The 24,235-nt window shown below is 37.5% G+C and overlaps 1 protein-coding gene across 1 annotated transcript in view; it reads left to right on the top strand.

The window, feature by feature from the left end:
* Window positions 1-24,235, top strand: part of LOC126272037 (aspartate aminotransferase, mitochondrial) — a 48,701-nt gene that overhangs the window by 8,583 nt on the left and 15,883 nt on the right. The window contains exons 2-5 of the mRNA XM_049974551.1: window positions 12,321-12,477; window positions 12,640-12,768; window positions 17,282-17,503; window positions 17,713-17,869. Of these exons, the coding sequence (XP_049830508.1) occupies window positions 12,321-12,477; window positions 12,640-12,768; window positions 17,282-17,503; window positions 17,713-17,869 (665 nt within the window). The remainder of the gene's footprint in view (window positions 1-12,320; window positions 12,478-12,639; window positions 12,769-17,281; window positions 17,504-17,712; window positions 17,870-24,235) is intronic.

Genomic DNA, 24,235 nt, shown 5'->3' with positions numbered 1-24,235 from the left:
CGGATCGCAGCTTGGAATGTCAGATCCCTTAATTAAGCAGGTAGGTTAGAAAATTTAAAAAGTGAAATGGATAGGTTAAAGTTAGATATAGTAGGAATTAGTGAAGTTCTCTGGCTGGAGGAACAAGACCTTGGGTCAGGCAAATACAGGGTTTTAAATACAAAATCAAATAGGGGTAATGCAGGAGTCAGTTTAATAATGATTAAAGAATAGGAGTGTGGGTAATCTACTACAAGCAGCATAGTGAACGCATTATTGTGGCCAAGATATACGAAGCCCACACCTACAACAGTAGTACAAGTTTATGTGCTAACAAGCTCTGCAGATGACTAAGAAATTGAAATGTATGATGAAATAAAAGAAATTACTCAGATAGTGAAGAGAGACGAAAATTTAATACTCTTGAGTGACTGGAATTTGGTAGTAGGAAAAGGGAGGGAAGGAAACGTAGTAGGTGAATATGAATTGGGGCTAAGAAATGATAGGAAGCCGCCTGATAGAATTTTGCACAGAGCACAACTTAATCATAGCTAACACTTTGTTCAAGAATCATAAAAGAAGGTTGTATACATGGCAGAAGCCTGGAGATATTGACAGGTATCAGATTATATAATGGTAAGACAGAGATATAGGAACCATGTTTTAAAAGATATTTCCAGGGGCAGATGTGGACTCTGAACCACAATATGTTGCATATGAACTGTAGATTAAAACTGAAGAAACTGCAAAAAGGTGGGAATTATGGGACCTGGATAAACTGACTAATCCAGAGGTTGTACAGTGTTTCAGGGAGAGCATAAGGGGACAATTGACAGGAATGGGGGAAATGAGTACAGTAGAAGAAGAATGGGTAGCTTTGAGAGATGAAGTAGTAAAGGCAGCAGAGGATCAAGTAGTCAAAAAGACAAGGGCTAGTAGAAATCCTTGGGCAACAGAAGAAATACTGAATTTAATTGATGAAAGGAGAAAATATAAAAATGTAGTCAATGAAGCAGGCAAAAAGGAATACAAAGTCTCAAAAATGTGATTGACAGGGAGTGCAAAATGGCTAAGCAGGGATGGCTAGAGGACAAATGTAAGGATGGAGAGGCTTATCTCACTAGGGGTAAGATAGATACTGCCTACAGGAAAACTAAAGAGACCTTTGGAGAAAAGAGAACCACTTGTATGAATATCAAGAACTCGGACGGAAACCCAGTTCTAAGCAAAGAAGGGAAAGCAGAAAGGTGGAATGAGAATACAGAAGGTCTATGCATGGGCGATGTACTTGAGGACAATATTATGGAAATCGAAGAGAATGTAGATGAAGATGAAATGGGAGATACGATACTGCGTGAAGAGTTTTACATAGTAAAAGACCTGAGTCGAAACATGGCCCCGGGAGTAGACAACATTCCATTAGAACTGCTGGTGGTCGTGGGAGAGCCAGTTCTCACAAAACCCTACCATCTGGTAAGCAAAATGTATGAGACAGGTAAATACCCTCAGACTTCAAGAATAATATAATAATTCCAATCCCAAAGAAATCAGTTGCTGACAGATGTGAAAATTACCAAACTACCAGTTTAATAAGTCATGGATGCAAAATACTAATGCAAATTCTTCAGACGAATGGAAAAACTGGTAGAAGCCGACCTCAGGGAAGATCAGTTTGGATTCCGTAGAAATATAGGAACACGTGAGGCAATACTGACCCTACAACTTATCTTAGAAAATAGATTAAGGAAAGGCAATCTATGTTTCTAGCATTTGTAGACTTAGAGAAAGCTTTTGACAATGTTGACTGGAATACTCTCATTCAAATTCTGAAGGCGGTAGGGGTAAACTACAGGAAGCGAAAGGCTATTTACAATTTGTACAGAAACCAGATGGCAGTTACAAGAGCCGAGGGACATGAAAGAGAAGCAGTGGTTGGGAAGGGAGTGAGACAGGGTTGTAGCCTATCCCCTATGTTATTCAATCTGTATATTGAGCAAGCAATAAAGGAGACAAAACAAAAATTCGGAGTAGGTATTAAAATCCATGGAGAAGAAATAAAAACTTTGAGGTTCGCCGATGACATTGTAATTCTGTCAGTGACAGCAAAATACTTGGAAGAGCCGTTGAATGGAATGGATAGTGTCATTAAAGGAGGGTATAAGATGAACATCAACAAAAGCAAAATGAGGATAATGGAATGTAGTTGAATTAAGTCAGGTGATGTGGAGGGAATTAGATTAGGAGATGAGACACTTAAAGTAGGCTAGTAAAGGAGTTTTGCTATTTGGGGGGCAAAATAACTGATGGTGGTCAAAGTAGAGGGGGTATAAAATGTAGACTGACAATGGCAAGGAAATCGTTTCTGAAGAAGAGAAATTTGTTAACATCGAGTATAGATTTAAGTGTCAGGAAGTCTTTTTTGAAATTATTTGTATGGAGCTTAGCCATGTATGGAAGTGAAACATGGATGATAAATAGTTTGGACAACAAGAGAATAGTAGCGTTTGCAATGTGGTTCTCCAGAAGAATGCTGAAGATTAGATGGGTAGATCATATAACTAATAAGGCAGTATTGGATAGTATTGGGGAGAAGAGTAGTTTGTGGCACAACTTGACTAGAAGAAGGGATCGGTTGGTACGACATGTTCTGAGGCATCAAGGGATCACCAATTTAATATTGGAGGGCAGCATGGAGGGTAAAAATTGTAGAGGGAGACCAAGAGATTACTAAACTAAACAGATTCAGAAGGATGTAGGTTGCAGTAGGTACTGGGAGATGAAGCTTGCACAGGAAAGAGTAGCATGGAGAGCTGCATCAAACCACTCTCAGGACTGAAGACGACGACAATAACAACATAATCATCATTTATGAACAAATGAAAATGTTCATTAACAAATATTGTATCATAATTTTAAATTAAAACATTTCACTATTTATTATTGGTCATATTAAAATAAATTAATATTTGATAAGTCACGTTAAATACATTTTTGTTAAATGAATAAAAATTATGTCCTCAATAATGCTCTTCAGTCTTCAGAAATAAAATTATACTTTTTGCTTGACATTTCACGTTTTCATAACAAATTTTAATTTCCTCTCAATACTTTCATTTTCATGCTACTAGTAATACAAATAAAATATATTAAAATAGAATTCAGTATTTGTTAAGTAAGGTTTGTGTGTGTTAATAAACATGGAATTTAAATAAAAGTAGGAAAAATTAACACTACTAGATACATTATAGTTTAATTCCTATTACATAACACTCTTACCTACTACTGAGTATATTGCACTTGGATCTGATCTTTCAAAAGTAATTTTTAAGTGTTTTTGATAAATACACTATACTGCATTAGGTAATTGATGTGTGGGCACCAATCTTCAAATCTTGTAACTGTGGAGAAAATCAGAGGGTCAGGCCATAAGGTCCCCTTGTGACATTTACCAGTGACTTAAATTCATTCCTTATTATTCATGGCTATTCTCTCTCTCTCTCTCTCTCTCTCTCTCTCTCTCTCTCTCTCTCTCTCTCTCTCTCTCTCTCTCCTTATTTCCTTTGTTGTATTCCATACTGTGGTTCTATTATATTGCTCCATGGTCCCTGCCTAACACTATTTCCAACATGTTCCATACATTCCTGATCTGTCAGTATTTCATTAACTTTTACACTTTTTCTTCCAGTCTGCTGTTAAATGGTTTATCCTGTGATCACACATTTTTGTCCTAAATTTCCATTACCTTCTCCATCCTATGCTGTCGATTTTTCCACTAATAGCACATAATACCCCCAAGGCAGAATACTATTAGCATGCTATTGCTTTTACCTAACTGCTAGATCCTTTTATTTTTCGTTATGTAGTTCATATGATGTCACAAATACTTGCTATTTTAATTTGAGTGACATTTTAGAGGACATAGGCCACCTATTCAAGAAACTGTTCAGTTGTGTCAACTGTATATCATTGGGAAGGGAGAACTTAGCTCAAACTAAAAAGCTTTTTGTATTTTCATTATAAGATAAAATGTTGAAGTGGGTTTATTGGGATTGTTGGATAGCTCAGTTTCACCTAAGACACTTAATACATGTGAACCGCAAAAAACTTCTTTGTGTTTGCAATTTTTGGTGTTTCAGTTCTAAGACAGTAACTTACGAAGTTCACCCTCTAGTATTTTGTTTACTAGCAGCCACTCACATAGTTGCAGATGTTTGCTAAGAAAAAACTGCAACAGAAAAAAAGGACAGAAAAATGTCACAAGCAATGACAATAATTCTCAAAAACATGCTATAACATACAATAAATAAGGTTGCATTAAAGTATCCACAGAAAATTATATTTCAGAAAACAAATAGTAAAAATGTAATACTGTGTCACTGTGTTTGTATAACTATGCTATTTTCTGCATGTTTCAGATTTAAAAAATCCACTAATGGTGGTGGTATTTGATGCCAAAACTAGTTTGGGAAAATAAACAAATAAACAAACAAGGTGGACTCAGTTTCTGATATTGTCAGTTCTAAGAGGGTGTTTACTGCAGGAAATTTTACTTCTGTTAATAATTGAACTTTGATCACTTATGTCCTTGCACCTGCGTATCTTATTACATAACGCTTACTTGAGTTTTCTCTCTTATCTTTAAGATAGCTTCTTATCGTATACAAAAACCCACGCACTAAACAACCCTTGTTCTGAAACTGAGAGGAAAATTATCATTTTCAATGAAATAGCAGGCCAGTTTCTCATATTATCTAGTCCTTAATTTCGGTGAACTTTTGTCTTTTACTGGCTGTATTATTTTCTGTAGGAATATAGGAGAAAGTGATATGGACATATATTTTTGGCTTTAGTCACACCTGATGCCAGAAATTCCTGGCTGCAGTAGTTGATAGTCATCCAACTTCTGCATGTTGCTTTAATTATGCATCTCATACTAGTTTGTACATGCACAGCTGACAAATGATATCTTAGTATTCCCATCCTCCCTCTGTGCCACTTAATTGGAAAGAGTCTTATATAATTTAAATCCAAAGGGTCTCAGCCCAAAGCTGTTTGTCATGGCTTACCTCTGTTTATCATCATCTCCACACTTAAAATTGCTTATGGAACTTTCACATTTTTCTGTGATTAGTCTGAACGATTTTCACAAGATCTATCATAATCTCTACTAGTAGAAACAATTTCATAATCGATTTATTGTGCCAACAGGCTGTGACACACGTCTGGAATGTGCCAACTGTAAACATGGTGAAACTAACCTGCAAATGTTGTCAATGTTTGTGCAGGTCTATCACTTTATTTCCTGTCCCATCATGGTTAATTTTCGTAAAACTAGGCCATTATGAATTTGACAGTTTTGCATACACATCATGTTGAAATGCCAGTCCCATCTGTAGGGACTACTGACTTCAGATGCACATCAACTCAATTTGTGCCCTCCCCCCACCTCACCCTTCCTGTCCGTATCGTCTTCGGGGAGAACCACTCCCTGTTCAGTGGACTGCAGTTTCTGCTAAAGTGAAAAGAAAATCCAAGAATACAAGGCTTTTGCCCAAACCATGTATCAAGAGGCAAAGATCCGTTCATCTACGTCTTAAATGCATGATGATGTATGCTATGTGTATGATGAAATTCTCTGTATTGACTGTACTGTTGTCCTTTGTGTGTTCTACATAAGGACACTGAATTACACCCACTGCCCTCCTATTGCTTTCCCCACAACTCCTCTCAGCACATCAGGTCCCAAGCCCCACTAGACACAATGCCCCCTCTGGTTTGTTACCAGGAATGGGAGGGATGGGTCCCATGGGATGCTCCCTTCCTAGGAATCTACTGATCTGCAGCCAGGTACCAGCCAGTGGAATAAATGGCCACAGGCTGCAGGCCTTAGCATTCCTTCTCCTGTCCCAGAACCTGGCGCAAAGAAGTCCTCTCTTACATTGGTATCTTCTGAGGAGGAGGTAATGAGCTTGGTGGTCCCTGTGCCACCAAGCCCAGCCTGTTTTGCCTTTGTAATAGATGGCATCCCTGGTGGCTACTGTGGTCCTGTAACCCCCATCCCCCAATGCACAAACCTGGGTTCAGTACCAATATGTATTGGCCCTGAGGTGTGACCTTCCATCTTGGTCCCTCCATGCCACCGCGGGGTACTGATAATGCGATTCTCCAATGGAACTGTAGTGGTTTTCTGTCACCTGGCTGAGCCACAATGTCTCTACTATCTTTCCCCTGATTTGGCATTACCCTCCAGAAAACTTCGTTCGCAGCAGTGCAGATCCATACCTTTTGCTGCTATCAGTGCTGTTTTTAGAATTGTACTGACCTTGTCGGGCAGTGTTTGCAGATAGTTTGTGGACTTTGTCTACGGATAACATGCGCCGCTCGATATGACTTTAGAGGCTGTGGCTGTTGGTTTAGGACATTTCTAGAATTCACTGTCAATAATGTGTATCTCCCTCCTGATGTTGAAGTGTGCCAGGATGCGTTGTTTGCACTGTTTTGTCAGCTCGCAACCCTTCCTAATATTGTGTGGCTTCAATGATTGCAACACTCCATGGGGTAAAACTTTGACTCGTGGCAATGATACAGCTATTGAAAACTGGCCCGCTGAGCTCGATCTTTGCCTCTTGAATACTGTTTTTCCACACACTTCAGTGTAGCATATGAACCTTATTTGGCCATTCATCTTTCCATTTGCAGTTCAGGACTTCTCCCCTCCTTCCATATGAGAGTTCTTACCTTTGTGACGGTGAACATTTTCTAATTGTATTGACCCTCCCTTGAGACTACTACAAGGGCTATTCGGAATGTAAGGAATGATAGGTCGCGAAATGTAAACCACAGTGTTTTATTTGCAAGGGTTAGCTACACCTTCCAGCTACACAGTCGCCACTCACAAGTGGAGGCCGCCAATTGTGAAATTCAGATTCGATTCATACTGCACATAATAAAAGCTCATGGCCAGAGGTGTAATGTGGCAAAGCACCAAGATGCACTTCTGAGCCGTTGTCGAGAAAATCGACAGCTAAAAGAAACCATTTCCGTGAAATACTCTCTACGATTAATAATTTTCTACAGTGTCGTGGCGCTCCGGTTCGTAATCTGAAGGTCGCCGGATCGAATCTCGTGCCATGCAATTTTTTTTATTATTAGTGTGGAAGCAATGTTATTTTGTAGATCAGTAATCAAGCAGTCTGTTTTTCTGTACTGGATACATATGGGTTGTAACAGTGAAAAGCAAATACATTTCATGGTCTTTTGCCCCATTTCATGAACTCCATATGCTTGTGGGATCCATGTTATTTGATAGTCTCATTTCATCAGCAGTGGATTTTTCATACTTTCTGCCTTGATGTACTACTGTATTGTGTTTTTTTTTTTGGGGGGGGGGGGGGGGTGTATCAGGACTGCTGCTGTCATCCACTTCTGCCACACATTCACGTCCTCCTTTGAATTCAGACAGTTATAGCTGCTCATTTAATGTAATTCATCCACATTCTGCATCTGAAGGTTTTTTCAACACCCATACATCATCTCTTTCATGGAGCTCTGAAGGCAGCACTACATGTGAAGTACCATCTTCATTGTCAGGAAGTGTATTGTGCACTGTTGGAGGTGAAAATTCATCTGAGAACAAAATGGAAATGTAACTTAGCAGATTTCACAAGCAAAATAATGTAGAACTATGGAACAGTAATAGTGGATTGTCGTCGTTTCTGCATTTGATTCAGAAGCAAAACAATTTATAGACTTTCAAGAAAATCCCCTTGGGAACAAACTTTAAATGGCTCATTTAAATGTTTCATGATTTCAATATTCATCAAAACGTCTGACCTATTTATTGGATAATGCGTTGCTAATACAAGAAACCCATGAAAACTACAGTACCATGCAGTGGTTTTGGACAAGTGAGGGTTATCCTTGAAATGCTGAAATAACACCAGAAACATCCACACTATGGCAACACCATGAGGTGGTCAGCCCCCAGCATGTCCAACCTAAAGATAACCTTGAGCACAATTAAAACTATGGGAATGGAGGGAGTCTGCTCAAACCAGGGTATGGAAAGCTTGCAGAGTGCCAACTGTATGAGCTGTTCTCGGGCTTGGGACTCAGTGTTAAGAGCAGATGACTAGAATGGTAGCGTCAGTAGGTTTTCCATCTGACGGAGCAGACTTGGCTGAGTGATACTTAATACAAGATGAATTAATGAGGTCATAGCTATATAGAAATGATTATAGGTCCGGCACATCTCCAATTGTAATCAAATTGGCATACTACCGCAAAAGAAATGGATAAATGTCATTTATTGCACAATCAGCTTGATATCTAGCATGCTGAATCTATTGACTGGGGTAACATGGGGAAGAATGGAAAGAAAACTTTACACAGTAGGAGCAGAAGTCGTGTCTGTTTGAGGGAAGATAATATAAACAAGAGAATATGTCAAGTTTGATAAAGACAAAGACTGCATAACAAGGACTTGGTATACGGAGTCCTAAAAGAATGGGGCAAGTTAGAGATTATTGATTTAAAATATCTACGTAAACCTAGTAATAAGTGAAAACAAATTAGTGTTATTTTTTACCACCACTGTTGTTTAATCTGTGTATCAAAACAAACAAAAAATGAAATAGCAAAAGAAAATAGAAAAGTGAGGAGGAGATAAGAATCAAATTGTTTGTGTCTTATGATTGGTTTCTCAAGACAAGAAACTGTGAAGTCAGAGGGGGTTAGTTGGATGGAGTTGATAACATATTTTAACACAACATAGATGTTGAGGATGAAGAAAACTGCAGTGGAACAGCTGAAAATTAATACACTAATAATAGTGGAAATAGTGATAATGGTAGTGGAAATAGTGATGTGGAAATAATAAAACTGATGAACCAACACAACTGGATACAGATAACAGTATACACAACATTTGTTACCAGATACCCAGAATTAAAATTTTTAACAGATCCACTAGCTGATCAGATCCGTGTAACAATCAAAAATAACAGGAGTCCCCAGTCAGAAATAGAAAACATCAAACAACAAGTACAACAAATACTGGAACAAAATAATGTGCAATCAGAAGAAGAAGAAAATACAGTAATGGACTCAAACATCCCAGAGCAAACAAAGAAAAGAACGCGCATCAATTAAACAATCAGAGGAAAATGAAATCTTAAGACAGCCACAAGAACAAGCACAAATATAACACGAAGTGACACGCATGTTAGATATAGAAGAAAAATTTCAGCTGACATATATAGAATAGACACACAAATACAGACATTAGACCATTCTTGCATAGACCACCAAATAACCCACAAGTCGAAACAACAACAACAACAACAACAACTACTACTACTACTACTACTACTACTATCAACACAATCATACACAACAAAATAAATGAAAATGCAACTATGGAAAAGTTAAAACTACTGGTTTATGTAGGAGCACTCACTACACTAAATATACACACTAGGAAGAGATCAGAACCAACCAACACACAGAAGAAACCCACAAAACCAGCATGGCAACACAGGCTACAGATCAGAATAGAAAAACTGAGAAAGGACATCGGACAGCTAACACAATTTATAAGAAATGAAATGTCAGACAAAAAAACGAAAAAGGTTAGGTAAAATCTCACAATAAGAAGCGATAGAGCAATTAGATGAAAAGAAGCATAAATTACAGGCATTGGCCAAATGACTTAGAAGATACAAAAAAAGTGAAAATAGAAGGAAACAAAACCAAACATTCAACACAAACCAAAAGAAATTTTACCAGACATTAGATAACACACATATTATAATAGACAATCCACCAAATATAAGACATGGAACACTTCTGGGGCAACATACGGTCAAACCAGGTTCAACATAACAGGCATGCACGGTGGATACAAGCAGAAACACACACATAAAAGACGATGCCACAAATGCCTGAAGTGATAATTTTGCAACATGAAGTCATCCAAGCAATTAATTCTACTCACAATTGGAAAGCCCCTGGAAAGGATAAAATAGAAAATTTCTGGCTAAGGAAGTTTTCCTCAACGCATTCACATCTAACTAGATTATTAAAGTTACATTGCGGACCCATACACATTCCCAGATACACTTACACATGGAATAACTTACCTGAAACCTAAAGATCAAGCAGACACAGCAAACCCAGTTAAATATCGCCCCATAAGATGCCTACCAACAATATACAAAATGTTAACTTCTGTCATTACACAGAAATTGATGACACATACTACACAGAACTAAAAGGCTGTCAACAAAGCAGCACGAGGATGTAAAGAACAACTGATAATAGATGCAGAGGTGACATATCAAGCTAAAACTAAACAAAGGTCACTACACTACGCATACATTGATTACTGAAAAGCTTTTGATAGTGTACCCCCCACTCATGGTTACTACAAGTATTGGAAATATATAAAGTAGATCCTAAATTGACACATTTCCTGAACATAGTAATGAAAAATTGGAAAACGACGCTTAATATCCAAACAAATTCAATTAATATCGCATCACAGCCAATACGGATTAAGCGTGGAATATACCAAGGAGTCATTTCTGGTTCTGCCTTGCTCTGAACCCACTATCCAACATGCTAAATAACACAAATTATGGATACAATATTACAGGGACATACCAACACAAAATCGCACATTTGCCGTACATGGATTATCTAAAACTACTGGCAGCAACAAATCAACAACTCAACCAATTACTAAAGATAACAGAAGTATTCAGCAATGATATAAATATGGCTTTTGGAACAGACAAATGTACGAAAAATAGCATAGTCAAGGGAAAACACACTACACAAGAAGATTACATATTGGATAACCACAGCGATTGCATAGAAGTGATGGAAAAAACAGATTTCTATAAATATCTAGGATACAGACAAAAAATAGGAATAGATAATACAAATATTAAAGAAGAACTAAAAGAAAAATAGACGAAGACTAACAAAAATACTGAAAACGGAATTGACAGCAAGAAACAAGACAAAAGCTATAAATACTTATGCTATACCAATATTGACCTACTACATGGCAAGCACCCGTATCATCTGACACAGCCACACATCGATCAAGACTCATCCAACACATGGCTAAGAAAAGGCAATATATACAGTGAGACGGAAGGATTCATGATTGCAATACAGGATGAAACAATAAACACCAGATATTACAGCAAGCATATTATTAAAGATCCCAATACCACAACAGATAAATGCAGACTTTGCAAACAACAAATAGAAAAAGTAGATCACATCACAAGTGGATGTACAATATTAGCAAATACAGACTACCCCAGAAGACATGACAATTGCCATACAACATGAACTAATAAAACATGTTCCCACATACAAGTATGCACCACAAAATGTACTGGAGAATGATGAATACAAATTATATTGGAACAGAATCATTATAACAGATAAAACACCACCACATAACAAAACTGACATCATACTCACCAATAAAAAGAAGAAATTAACACAACTTATCGAAATATCCATGCCCAATACAACAAATATGCAGAAGATAACAGGAGAAAAAATTGAAAAATACATCAAACTGTCTGAGGAAGTCAAGGACATGCGGCATCATGCTAAAGTTGACATTATACCAATTATACTATCAACTACAGGAGTCATACCACACAATATTCACCAGTACATCAATGCAACACAGCTACATCCAAACATATATACACAACTACAGAAATATGTAATTATTGATACATGTTCAATTACCCGAAAGTTCCTAAATGCAATGTAACATATACTGGACAGTTAAAAGGAAGTCACGCTTGATCAAGGTCCGCATCACTTTCCATTTTTAACCAGACATAACGTCTGAGAAAGGAAAGAAATAACAATAATAATATTTGTTATAAAGGGTTGCTTCTGCAAGTCTGAAAAGCCTTGCTTGTCATATTGAATCTTGAGAGTGGCAATGTCACAAGACTGCCTTGATACACCTGTTCCTATATCTTGTTATCTAGAATTCAGTGTTTTATGGCTGTGAATATTAATCTATTCAAAGGAAGTTTCAGATGATTTGTTCTATCTTATTTTTTTAGTGTAAGCTGCTGTGACATTAAGATCATTTGCACCATCTCTATAAGTATGTCTAAGTCATGGTACTGTGCTCAGTTTTAACTGCAGTGTATGTGCATACAGACTAGTGAGTACATCTTTCTGTTATCTTCTAGTTCAGTTTTTCTTAATATTGCCTTTGAATATTTCTCATGCTATATTTGTGTAGTGCTCTAGATGTTCACTTCTTTATTATAATTGTTAATTTTAAATTTCAGTTCATGGTGGTCCCATGTTGAGATGGGACCACCAGATGCTATTCTAGGAGTAACAGAGGCTTATAAGAGAGATACCAACCCAAAGAAAATTAACCTAGGTGTTGGTGCTTACAGAGATGATAATGGGAAACCATTTGTTCTACCCAGTGTTAGAGAGGTAATTGCCTTGGTTATATATAATCCAAAAGAAAGATACTTACATAACTTGACTAGTGACAGCATTTGCATTTCATGAACAAAAATAAAATTTATGGATATATTATTGTGTGTGATGTAGTGTAATTCATAAAGTTGATGGAGGCTGTTATCTTTTTGACAGGCAGAAGACAAAATAAGAGCAAAGAATATGGACAAAGAATATGCACCAATTGCTGGAAATCCAGAATATTGTAAGCTATCCATACTCTTGGCACTGGGAGATGATAGTGAAATAGTTAAAAATGGTTTGGTGAGTAATTAATTAATTCTCCATGCTTTTATGTTAGTAAAGCATTAACTTTTATTTGCAAATGATTTTATTAACAGTGCATATCTTTGATTTAGGAAACAATGTACTTTGAAACATGAAATTCTTTATTTTTTGCAGTAATAAATTAATTTTTTGTCAACAATGTGTGACTGCCTCAGAACTGTCTGATGGTCATATGGAGAAAACACATTTTAGAATGATTTTAGTTGCTTGTTGCATTTTTACTTGCATAAAAAATACTACTTATGAACCAGAGGAATTACGTCGTCTAGTACAATAGATTGTCTGATTTGCAATTAATGCAAAGCACATTTAGAAGAGATTTAATATGTTGTTTGTCTCATGGGTTGTGAGTTTGGTAGAAGTGTCATGCTTGTGACCTGGTTAGAATAAGAACAAATCTGCTGAAGGGAAAACGGTAGCAAAAGATACCATTTAAGCTGTTGGCATTTAGTTTATTTAAGGAGTTACTTTCCAGTTTTTAGGTAAATATGCATTTGAGGTATCACAAATTCATTATTTTTCTAGAATACATGAAAGATCGCAAGGACATATGATTCACTGTTGAGGTATCAGTTAGTCTGATCTTGAAATTTTGTTTCAGATTCTAATTGTGTGCCCGAGTGGGACTCGAACCCAGAACCTCGTCTTTTTTGTGTTCAGTGCTCTGACAGACTGAATTATCTGGACACAACTTATGACCTGCCCTCACAGCCTCACTTCTGCCAGCACCCCTTTCCTACTTTCCAAAGTTCACAAAGCTCTCTTGTGTACCTTACAGGTGAGTTTCTGGGCAACTGAGAAACAGGGGGAGAGATGCTGGCAGAAGTGTCAAGTCATGCCTGGTTAGGACATACGATACGTCTGAACAGGATACGATGACCGATGTATAGTGATCAATTTTCATCCAAAATGCTGGGGGAGTTCATTTGTTTGTTTTGGAAGGGCAGGCAGACATTGTTTTGTCACCTTTTGGCTGGTTGGCAATGACACATCGAGGTGCACTCCCTGCAATCTTTCTCAGATGATTTTATAAAAAATGCTCAGTAAAAAATATCATTTTTTGCAGTAGTTACAGCTTTGTCAAGTTCATGATGATGCAACCACCATTTTGTTAATGATCTTAGTTGTTGGGATATTTACATGGAAGTAAGCCTCTGTGCAAAATTCAAAAAAGTTTGCAATGAAATGTAGGGGTCACTATTATTTTGTGATTGGTGCGTATTACATAATAGGTTGCTGTTATCAAATTTAGCTAACATACTGAATTTTTCTTTAGACTGGGATGGAGGTACCTATCTCCAATCTGAAGAAAATTGATCTGATGTAACACATTGATTTCCAATCGCACTGTGCCAGCAATAAAGCCAAAGTGAAATATCCATATCAACAACATTCTTCATATTTCCAAACCACTGTGTGGTGTTAAAATGAGATTTTGGAAAATTATAGCAGACAAAGGGAAGAGTACTTTACCATGTAGATATTATGCAAATCTTCGTTGGCAACCAAACATCTGTTCAAGTTGGTGTGTATAATCCATGAGACTGAAGACAAACCATCCTTGTTTTGGGAAAATACGATCCACACCATCCCAAAGATAGCAAGGGTAGATATGAGAACTATTGCACAATTAAATGAACATTTCATGCACCAAAGTTACTGTTAAGTATAATACTCAGAAGCTGGAACACACAAATTGAGGATCTGTTAGATAACCAAATTGGAATCTGGAAAGGTAAAGGCACCATAGAGGCATTTCTGATGTTGGTTTCATAGCAGATGATATAAGACTTGGGAAAAATAAAGATATATTAATATGAATTGTGGAACTAGAAAAAGTGTTTGTGTAAGGTGTTGAAAATAGCCGTAAGTTGTAGAGAAAGATGCTTAATATGATGTCCATAAAAAAGAGAACATGTTAGCTCTTGGTAGATTTTAGGATAACCATGCTAGGAGGCAGCGCGCCCAACAGCTAACTCAGAGTATGAATCAGCATGAAATTTACGTAATGAGAAATACTACTTGCAGTACTGGAATTGAAGCATGAATTGGTGTTCAAACTAAAATTGGCACCAGGAACGGTCTTCCTCACAACTTAAGAAAAATACAATGCAACTTAAAATACTGAAGTCACACAAACCATGTTTTGCAGCAACTTGGGCTCAATTGTTCTGATTTTTACACACTCACTCACTCACTCTAGGCAAAAGTCATGCATAGAAATAAAAAAATATTCTTGCGTCTATTATAACTCGTAATATGTAATTTTTTTCCTTTTGCATTATCACACATATTTAAAATACTCATTGCTGACACAGCAGTAAAAATTACATGTCCTTGTGCAATATCTAAAACGTAAGTACTCTCAGGCGAGATTGAAACAAAAGTCATAAAAAAAAATTATTCTCTTGAATTTTCTTTTGTTACAAAGATTATTTTAAATTCCTATCTTTGCTGTCTTCTGCAGCAATGTACCAGTTTCTTATTACTAATGATGAAAAGAAAACATTCATATTCTGAGAAAAAAAAATTAAAATAAAGATATTACGCAAGCAAGAAAATGAAGAACAACAAAGTGCTTGACTTAAAAAGGTTGTTAATCAGATATTGGCTTCTACCCCTGCTGTTCAATCTGTATGTTACAGAAGTAGTGATGGAGATAAAGGAAGCTTCAGGAATGTGATTAAAATTCAGGGTGAAAGCATGTCAATGTTAAGATCTGCTGACGACATTGCTATTGTCAGTTAAAGTAAGGAAGAATTGCATAACTTCTTGAGTGGAATGAACAGTGTAATGAGTATAGAATTTGGATTGTGAGTGAACTGAAAAAAGATGAAAGTAATGAGCATTAACAGAAATGAGATCAGCTATAAATACAATGTCTAAATTGATGACAAGGAAGTTACGGAACTAACATAAGACGTGAAGTAAGAACAACATGAAAAGCAGACAACCACAGATGAATAAGGTATACCTGACCAGAAGAATCCTGCAAGTATAAAATATCAGCTTAAATTTTGAGGAAGAACTTTCTGGCAATGTACGTTTGGAGCACTATATGTTGTGGAAGTGAATTGTGGACTGTGGGGAAAATTGACGAAAAAGAAAATCAGCATTTGATAGGTATTGCTGTAGAAGGTGTTGAATATTAGGTGCACTGATGAATTACAAAATGTTCCTACTGAATCTGCAAGGGGAGAAAAACGTACCAAAAACACTGACTAGAAAAGGGGAGGGATGGTATGACTTGTTAAGACATGAGGAATAACTTCCAATAGTACTAGATCGGAGCCTTAGAGGGTAAAAGAATGGAAGGCAGATATTGGAAGAAATCCAACAAATCATTTAGGACACTGGGTGCATGAGCTAGTCTGGGATGAAGAAGTTATCACAGGTGAGGAAGTCATGGCATGCTGCATTAAACCAGCGAGAAAACTGCTGACAGCAGAATAAAAATTAAATTAAAAAAAACATGGTAGTAATTTGTCTTTCATTTGGGATATGTTTGTCGGAGACAACTGTTTCTTGGTTAAAAGCTTTGTAATTAAGCTGGCTCTAAAATTTGTACGTATCATCCTGCATAATTTTGACAAATTTTAAATGTTTGTATCAATTTTGCAAATTTTCTGTAAGACATCGCACAGTGGAACATCTACACACAGTGCAGATGCTAGTGTGTTTCTTTTTTCTGCCTAACTGTGTATAGTATATGTGTGTTAACTGAAGAAATCTTCACAAACCAAGATCACTAAAAAATCATTTTACTGGATGGCCATTTCTGATGAAACTAGCTTCCATTGTTGGATCTTGTGCATTAAAATTTTTACAACATATTGTCCACCAGTGTTCAAAGCCACTTCACATTGCATATGCACTTTTCACATCCATGAAGATCAGTGCACGTTGGCATGTCAAATATAAAATTGTTATGTACAAAAATAGAAGTAACTAGCTAGCTATATTTATGTTTATTCATAAAACGTTTATACTTAGCATGCCAGTGGTTAGTTTTCTACATGGTAGTGGAAGTGCATATGTAATGTGAAGCAACATGGAATGCTGATGGACAATATGTTCTAAACTATTTAGTGTGTATAAGATCCAATTATGACAGCATAGTTCTGCCAAACCGGTCATCCAGTAAAATGATTTTTAGTGATACTGGCTTGTGAAGTTTTCTTCAGTTAATCATACATTGCAGACCACCCCCAGACTGACAATGTCAATCATGAGACTGACTTAATTTTTTTAATGTGAAAGTACTTCGCAATGTTGTTATGCAGTTATGCATGATATGCCATCTCTTGACTGTATCAGCAAATTTTGATGTAAATTTGGCATGCGTAATTTGTAATACTGTAAGTTTGTCACACACTAGCAAAAGGTAACTGTTTCTAGAACTTTCGTAGTGTTTTGTGGAACATTTAGCTGTAATGAAAGTAAGATAAATGTGTATCATCCATAAATACATTTTTTCCCTTCCTTCCAGAATGCTACCTTGCAGGGAATTTCTGGAACTGGATCCTTACGTATTGGTGCAGCATTTCTTGAAAAGTTCTTCCCAGGCAACAAAGAAGTGTATCTGCCAACCCCAACATGGGGTAACCATACCCCAATTTTTAAGCATGCTGGCCTTAATGTAAAGCAGTACCGTTATTATGATCCAAAAACTTGTGGATTTGATTTCCAAGGTGCTTTGCAGGACATAGCAGTGAGTAAAATTTTCTCTTCATTTAAAATCATTTTCGTAATGTATTTTAATTAGACATGAGCAAAATTTCCTATTCATGGACATAATTTTCTTAAAATGTGTTACTTAATGTTTGCTATATTAGAGGAAGATATTTAAGAGTGTAGGATTGCTCTAAATGTCATATTATGTCCATAATTGAGTTATGGTATGCCATATTTCATTTCTAGAAAATTCCAGAAAAATCGATAATTCTGTTCCATGCGTGTGCTCACAATCCCACTGGTGTAGACCCAAAACCTGAACAGTGGAAAGAAATAGCGAACGTTGTGAAACAGAAGAAGCTATTTCCATTTTTTGATATGGCTTATCAAGGATTTGCTTCAGGTATGTGAAGTTCTATGTAACATTATTCAGAATGCTCGTGCACCTCTTCCACTCCCATCCCCCCCTCACCCCCCTTTTGCATCATCCTGTGTGAGCTGACTTCCTCATCTCACGGAAGATGTTATAAATAGTTCAAAGGTTACATGTTGTGCAATGTGTGTTGTTATTTCATGTTGCTAGAATGCCTGTCCTGATTTGTTATATGATCCAATATTTGCGATTGCTCGGACTGATTCTTGACTGGCAGAAACCAGCTTGTCGTCTTGGACGTAGAGCATTCATCAAAAATGATGCCAAAATTAAGATGATGAAGGAAATGTGAAAGGATCTCTGTTGCTCTTATGATGTATAAGCGTACAGTAGTCAGTGTAAGTAGCACAAAATCCTAAGAGACTGGAAAAAAAGGCGCGGTTGACTCCAGTTCATAAGAACGGTAAAAGAATGGACCCATAAAATTACAGACAATATCTGTAGCTTCTGTTTGCTGCAGAATCCTTGAACATATTCTTAGTTTGAATATCAACAACTTTCTTGCGACTGAGAAGCTTATGTCTATGAATCAGCATGGTTTTAGAAAGCATCGCTCGTGCGGAACTCAGCTTGCCCTTTTTTCACACGATACACTGCGAACTATGAATGGAGGGCAGTGGACTGATTCCGTATTTCTAGATTTCTGGAAAGCCTTTCACATGGTGCCCCATTGCAGGCTGTTAAAGTACAAGCATATGGAATAAGTTCAGATATCTGAATGGCTCAAAGACTCCTTAAATAATAGAACCCAGTATGCCGCCTTGATGGCGAGTAATCATGACAGTCAAGGATATCATCAGGAGTGTCCCTGGAAGTGTGATAGGACCTCTGTTGTTCTCCACACTTACAAATGATTTGGCCGACAGGGTGGGCAGAAATCTGTGGTTTGCTGATGCTATGGTATATGGTAAGGTGTCGAAGCTGAGTGATTGTAAGAAAATACAAGATGACTTAAACTTTTCAATTGGCATGACAAATGGCAGCTAGCCCTGAAAGTGGAAAAAATGTAAGTTAATTTGGATGGGTAGGAAGATCAGATCTGAAATGTTCAAATACACTGTTGCTAGTGTCCTGCTCGAGACAGTCAAGTCATTCAAATATCTAGGTGTAATGCTGAAAAGCAATATGAAGATGAGGAATGAGCAAGTGAGAACTGTGATAGGGAAAGTGAATGGTAAATTTCCATTTATTGGCAGAATTTTATAAAAGAGTGGTTCACTTGTAAAGTGCACCACGTATAGGACACCAGTGCAACCTATTCTTGAGTACTGCTAGGTTGTTTGGCATCTGTACCAGGTCGGATTGAAGGAAGACATACAAGCAATTCAGAGGTGGGCTGCTGGATTTGTTACCAGTAAGTTCGAACATCATTTGTTGCAGAGATGCTTTAGGAACTGAAACAAGAATCCCTGGATTGAAGACATTCTTTTTGAGAAATGCCATTGAGAAAATTTAGATAACTAGCATTTGAATCTGACTGCCGAATGATTCTTCTGCCGCTAACATACATTGCACTTAAGGACCATGAAGATCAGATACGGGATATTAGGTCTTACAGAGGCATATGGACAGTTTCTTTATATCAAAAGTTGCCTTCTATTATTAATCTGTCTTCAATGCACTTCCTACCCCCATGAACCATGGACCTTGCCGTTGGTGGGGAGGCTTGCGTGCCTCAGCGATACAGATGGCCGTACCGTAGGTGCAACCACAACAGAGGGATATCTGTTGAGAGGCCAGACAAACGTGTGGTTCCTGAAGAGGGGCAGCAGCCTTTTTAAGTAATTGCAGGGGCAACAGTCTGGATAAGTGACAGATATGGCCTTGTAACACTAACCAAAACAGCCTTGCTGTGCTGGTACTGTGAACGGCTGAAAGCAACGGGAAACCACAGTCATAATTCTTCCTGTGGGCGTCCTCTTGGGTAAAATATTCTGGGGGTAAAATAGTCCTCTATTCGGAACTCCGGGCGGGGACTACTCAAGAGGACGTCATTATCAGGAGAAAGATAACTGGCATTCTACGGATCGGAGCGTGGAATGTCAGATCCCTTAATTGGGCAGGTAGGTTAGAAAATTTAAAAAGGGAAGTGGATAGGTTTAAGTTAGAAATAGTGGGAATTAGTGAAGTTCGGTGGCAGGAGAAACAAGACTTTTGGTCAGGTGAATACAGGGTTATAAATACAAAATCAAATAGGCGTAATGCAGGAGTCGGTTTAATAATGAATACAAAAATAGGAGTGCGGGTAAGCTACTGCAAAAAACATAGTGAAGGCATTGTTCTGGCCAAGATAGAGACAAAGCCCATGCCTACTACAGTAGTAAAAGTTTATATGCCAACTAGCTCTGCAGATGACGAAAAAATTGAAGAAATGTATGATGAAATAAAAGAAATCATTCAGATAGTGAAGGGAGACAAAAATTTAATAGTCATGGGTGACTGGAATTCGGTGGTAGGAAAAGGGAGAGAGAGAAACGTAGTAGGTGAATATGGATTGGGGCTAAGAAATGAAAGAGGAAGCCGCCTGATAGAATTTTGCACAGAGCACAACTTAATCATAGCTAACACTTGGTTCAAGAATCATAAAGGGTTGTATACATGGAAGAATCCTGGAGATACTAAAAGGTATCAGATAGATTGTATAATGGTAAGACAGAGATTTAGGAACCAGGTTCTAAATTGTAAGACATTTCCAGGAGCAGATGTGGACTCTGACCACAATCTATTTGCTATGAACTGTAGATTAAAACTGAAGAAACTGCATAAAGGTGGGAATTTAAGGAGATGGGATCTGGATAAACTGAAAGAACCAGAGGTTGTACAGAGTTTCAGGAAGAGCATAAGGGAACAATTGACAGGAATGGGGGAAAGAAATACAGTAGAAGAAGAATGGGTAGCTTTGAGGGATGTAGTGAAGGCAGCAGAAGACCTAATAGGTAAAAAGACGAGGGCTAGTAGAAATCCTTGGGCAACAGAAGAAATACTGAATTTAATTGATGAAAGGAGGAAATATAAAAATGCAGTAAATGAAGCAGGCAAAAAGGAATACAAAGTCTCAAAAATGAGATTGACAGGGAGTGCAAAATGGCTAAGCAGGGATGGCTAGAGGACAAATGTAAGGATGGAGAGGCTTATCTCACTAGGGGTAAGATAGATACTGCCTACAGGAAAATTAGAGACCTTTGGAGAAAAGAGGACCACTAGTATGAATATTAAGAGCTCAGATGGAAACCCAGTTCTAAGCAAAGAAGGGAAAGCAGAAAGGTGGAATGAGTATACAGAGGGCCTATACAAGGGCAATGTACTCGAGGACAATATTATGGAACTGGAAGAGGATGTAGATGAAGATAAAATGGGAGATACGCTACTGCATGAAGTTTGACAGAGCAGTGAAAGACCTGAGTCGAAACAAGGCCCCGGGAGTAGACAACATTCCATTGGAACTACTGACGGCCTTGGGAGAGCCAGTCATGACAAAACCCTACCATCTGGTGAGCAAGATGTATGTGACTTGTGAAATACCTTCAGACTTCAAGAAGAATATAATAATTCCAATCCCAAAGAAAGCATGTGCTGACAGATGTGAAAATCACCAAACTATCAGTTTAATAAGTCACGGATGCAAAATACTAATGCAAATTCTTCACAGACGAATGGAAAAACTGGTAGAAGCCGACCTCAGGGAAGATCAGTTTGGATTCCGTAGAAATATTGGAACACGTGAGGCAATACTGACCCTACGACTTACCATAGAAGCTAGATCAAGGAAAGGCAAACCTACGTTTCTAGCATTTGTAGACTTAGAGAAAGCTTTTAACAATGTTTACTGGAATACTCTTTCAAATTCTAAAGCTGGCAGGGGTAAAATACAGGGAGCGAAAGGCTATTTACAATTTGTACAGAAACCAGATGGCAGTTATGAGTCGAGGGGGCATGAAAGGGAAGCAGTGATTGGGGAGGGAGTGAGAGGGGGTTGTAGCTTATCCCCGATGTTGCTCAATCTGTATATTGAGCAAGCAGTGAAGGAAACAAAAGAAAAATTTGGAGTAGGTATTAAAATCCATGGAGCAGGAATAAAAACTTTGAGATTCGCCGATGACATTGTAATTCTGTCAGAGACAACAAGGGACTTGGAAGAGCAGTTGAACGGAATGGACAGTGTCATGAAAGGAGGGTATAAGATGAACATCAACAAAAGTAAAATGAGGATAATGGAATGTAGTCCAATTAAATCAGGAGATGCTGAGGGTATTAGATTAGGAAATGACACTTGAAGTAGGCTAGTAAAGGAGTTTTGCTATTTGGGGAGCAAACTAACGTATGATGGTCAAAGTAGAGAGGATATCAAATGTAGACTGGCAATGGCAAGGAAAGCGTTTATGAAGAAAAGAAATTTGTTAACATCGAGTATAGATTTAAATGTCAGGAAGTCTTTTTTGAAATTATTTGTATGGAGCGTAGCCATGTATGGAAGTAAAACATGTACGATAACTAGTTTGGACAAGAAGAGAATAGAAGCTTTTGAAATGTGGTGCTACAGAAGAATGCTGTAGATTAGATGGGTATATCATATAACTAATGAGGAGGTATTCAATAGCATTGGGGAGAAGTGAAGTTTGTGGCCTAACTTAACTAAAAGAAGGGATCGGCTGGTAGGACATGTTCTGAGGCATGAAGGGGTCACCAATTTAGTATTGAGGGCAGTGTGGAGGGTAAAAATCGTAGAGGGAGACAGAGATAAATACACTAAATAGATTCAGAAGGATGTAGGTTGCAGTAGGTACTGGGAGATGAAGAAGCTTGCACAGGATAGAGTAGCATTGAGAGCTGCATCAAACCAGTCTCATGACTGGAGACGACAACAACAACAACATCCATTTGCAACAAACAGCAGCTTGTCTTAAGTGGACATGCAAATTTGATGTAAAACTAGGAGGAATGATCTCATGGTGGTTGAGTACATTATTAGAGTAATTCCACTGGACTCTGACACATCGGTTTAATGTTAAGGCACAAAACTACTAAGAGGTATAAGGTGGAATGGCAGCATTCAATTGGTTTTAAACAGCATCTTACTGGTCACAATTTGGAGTTAAGAGTATGGAAGAGTGGGTTGCGAAGACAGTTTTTAATCTTTCTTCTTCTTAGTTTTGTGTGTGCGTGTGTGTTTTTTTTGGTGATTGCCCTCACCATATTTTTAATTTGCCAGTATTATAAATGAGGGACATCATTCTAAATTTTAAACAGTTAGTGGTTATGATTGTGGTCTCATATTTGATTTAGAACTATCCTTTTTGCTACACCTAAATGTCCTGAAGACAAGGATTCTGAAAGCACTTAGTATTTCAAAGTGCCTTAGTGAAGTCTTGGAAGTGGACAGGACTTGTAATCAGTCTCTTTGATGTAGTGATAGTTCCTTATGGTGGCATCAGGTGTAGATCATCATTTCTGTTTCACATTCGCCAGCATACCATACCACTTCCTGCCCAACTATGGAATAAATATTGTCAACTCAGCCGAGAGTAAGGAGATGATTTGAGCTTCATGTGAAGCATGAGTTATTGTTATTTCTGTGTTAATATAACTTTTTAGAAGACTTCACAAAATTTGTATGAATACTCTCTCCAAGAACATTGTCTGACATGCACAAGATATAGCCAATGGAGTGAAATGTTGCATGAAGTATAGGAAGCCATTCACAAGAACAATAGTGCTACAATGTGCAATCTATGGTCTGACAATTATTACAGGTTATATTATGATAATAAAACATAAAATGTTATTGTGGACTGTGACAACAGGTATGAACAAAGAAAATTTGTTTCTTGCAATGATGTTTCCATATGTTAAGAAAAAGTGAAAATATACCTACAGAATTATATGATAAAAAGTCTGAGATAAAGATAGATAAAGAACATTCTTAAACACTACATATGTCTGCCAGTGTACTACATAAACACAGCAGTAAGGCACACATTGGATCGAAAGTTGCTTAGTGAAGAATTGCCTTACATTTAGAAATCTGTCCAGATAGTGTGAAGAACTGTAGGAAATAAGAAATGTTCAGGTTCAGAGGCATGGTGATGTTGAAGGTAGATGGAGTAGCATCTGTGTGATGGTGAAATTCATCTGCAATGAAATTACTTTGAGAATTTGCTGTTGCAGAAAAACAAGGAGGAAATGATATCTTTGGATGACATAATTAAATTCCATCTTTTAAGAAAGCCACAAATGACCTAGAGGATGAAGCTGCTCCAACCCTCCTTTTGTTGTGCTATGGGCGTTTAGTTTACTAGATTGATGCTCAAATTAAGTTGACATTGCAATACAACCTGC

This window comes from Schistocerca gregaria, chromosome 5, assembly GCF_023897955.1.
Source record: "Schistocerca gregaria isolate iqSchGreg1 chromosome 5, iqSchGreg1.2, whole genome shotgun sequence".
Lineage (NCBI taxonomy): Eukaryota > Metazoa > Arthropoda > Insecta > Orthoptera > Acrididae > Schistocerca > Schistocerca gregaria.
The sequence above is the reverse complement of the archived record's forward strand: the minus strand, read 5'-3'. Positions and strand labels throughout refer to the sequence as shown.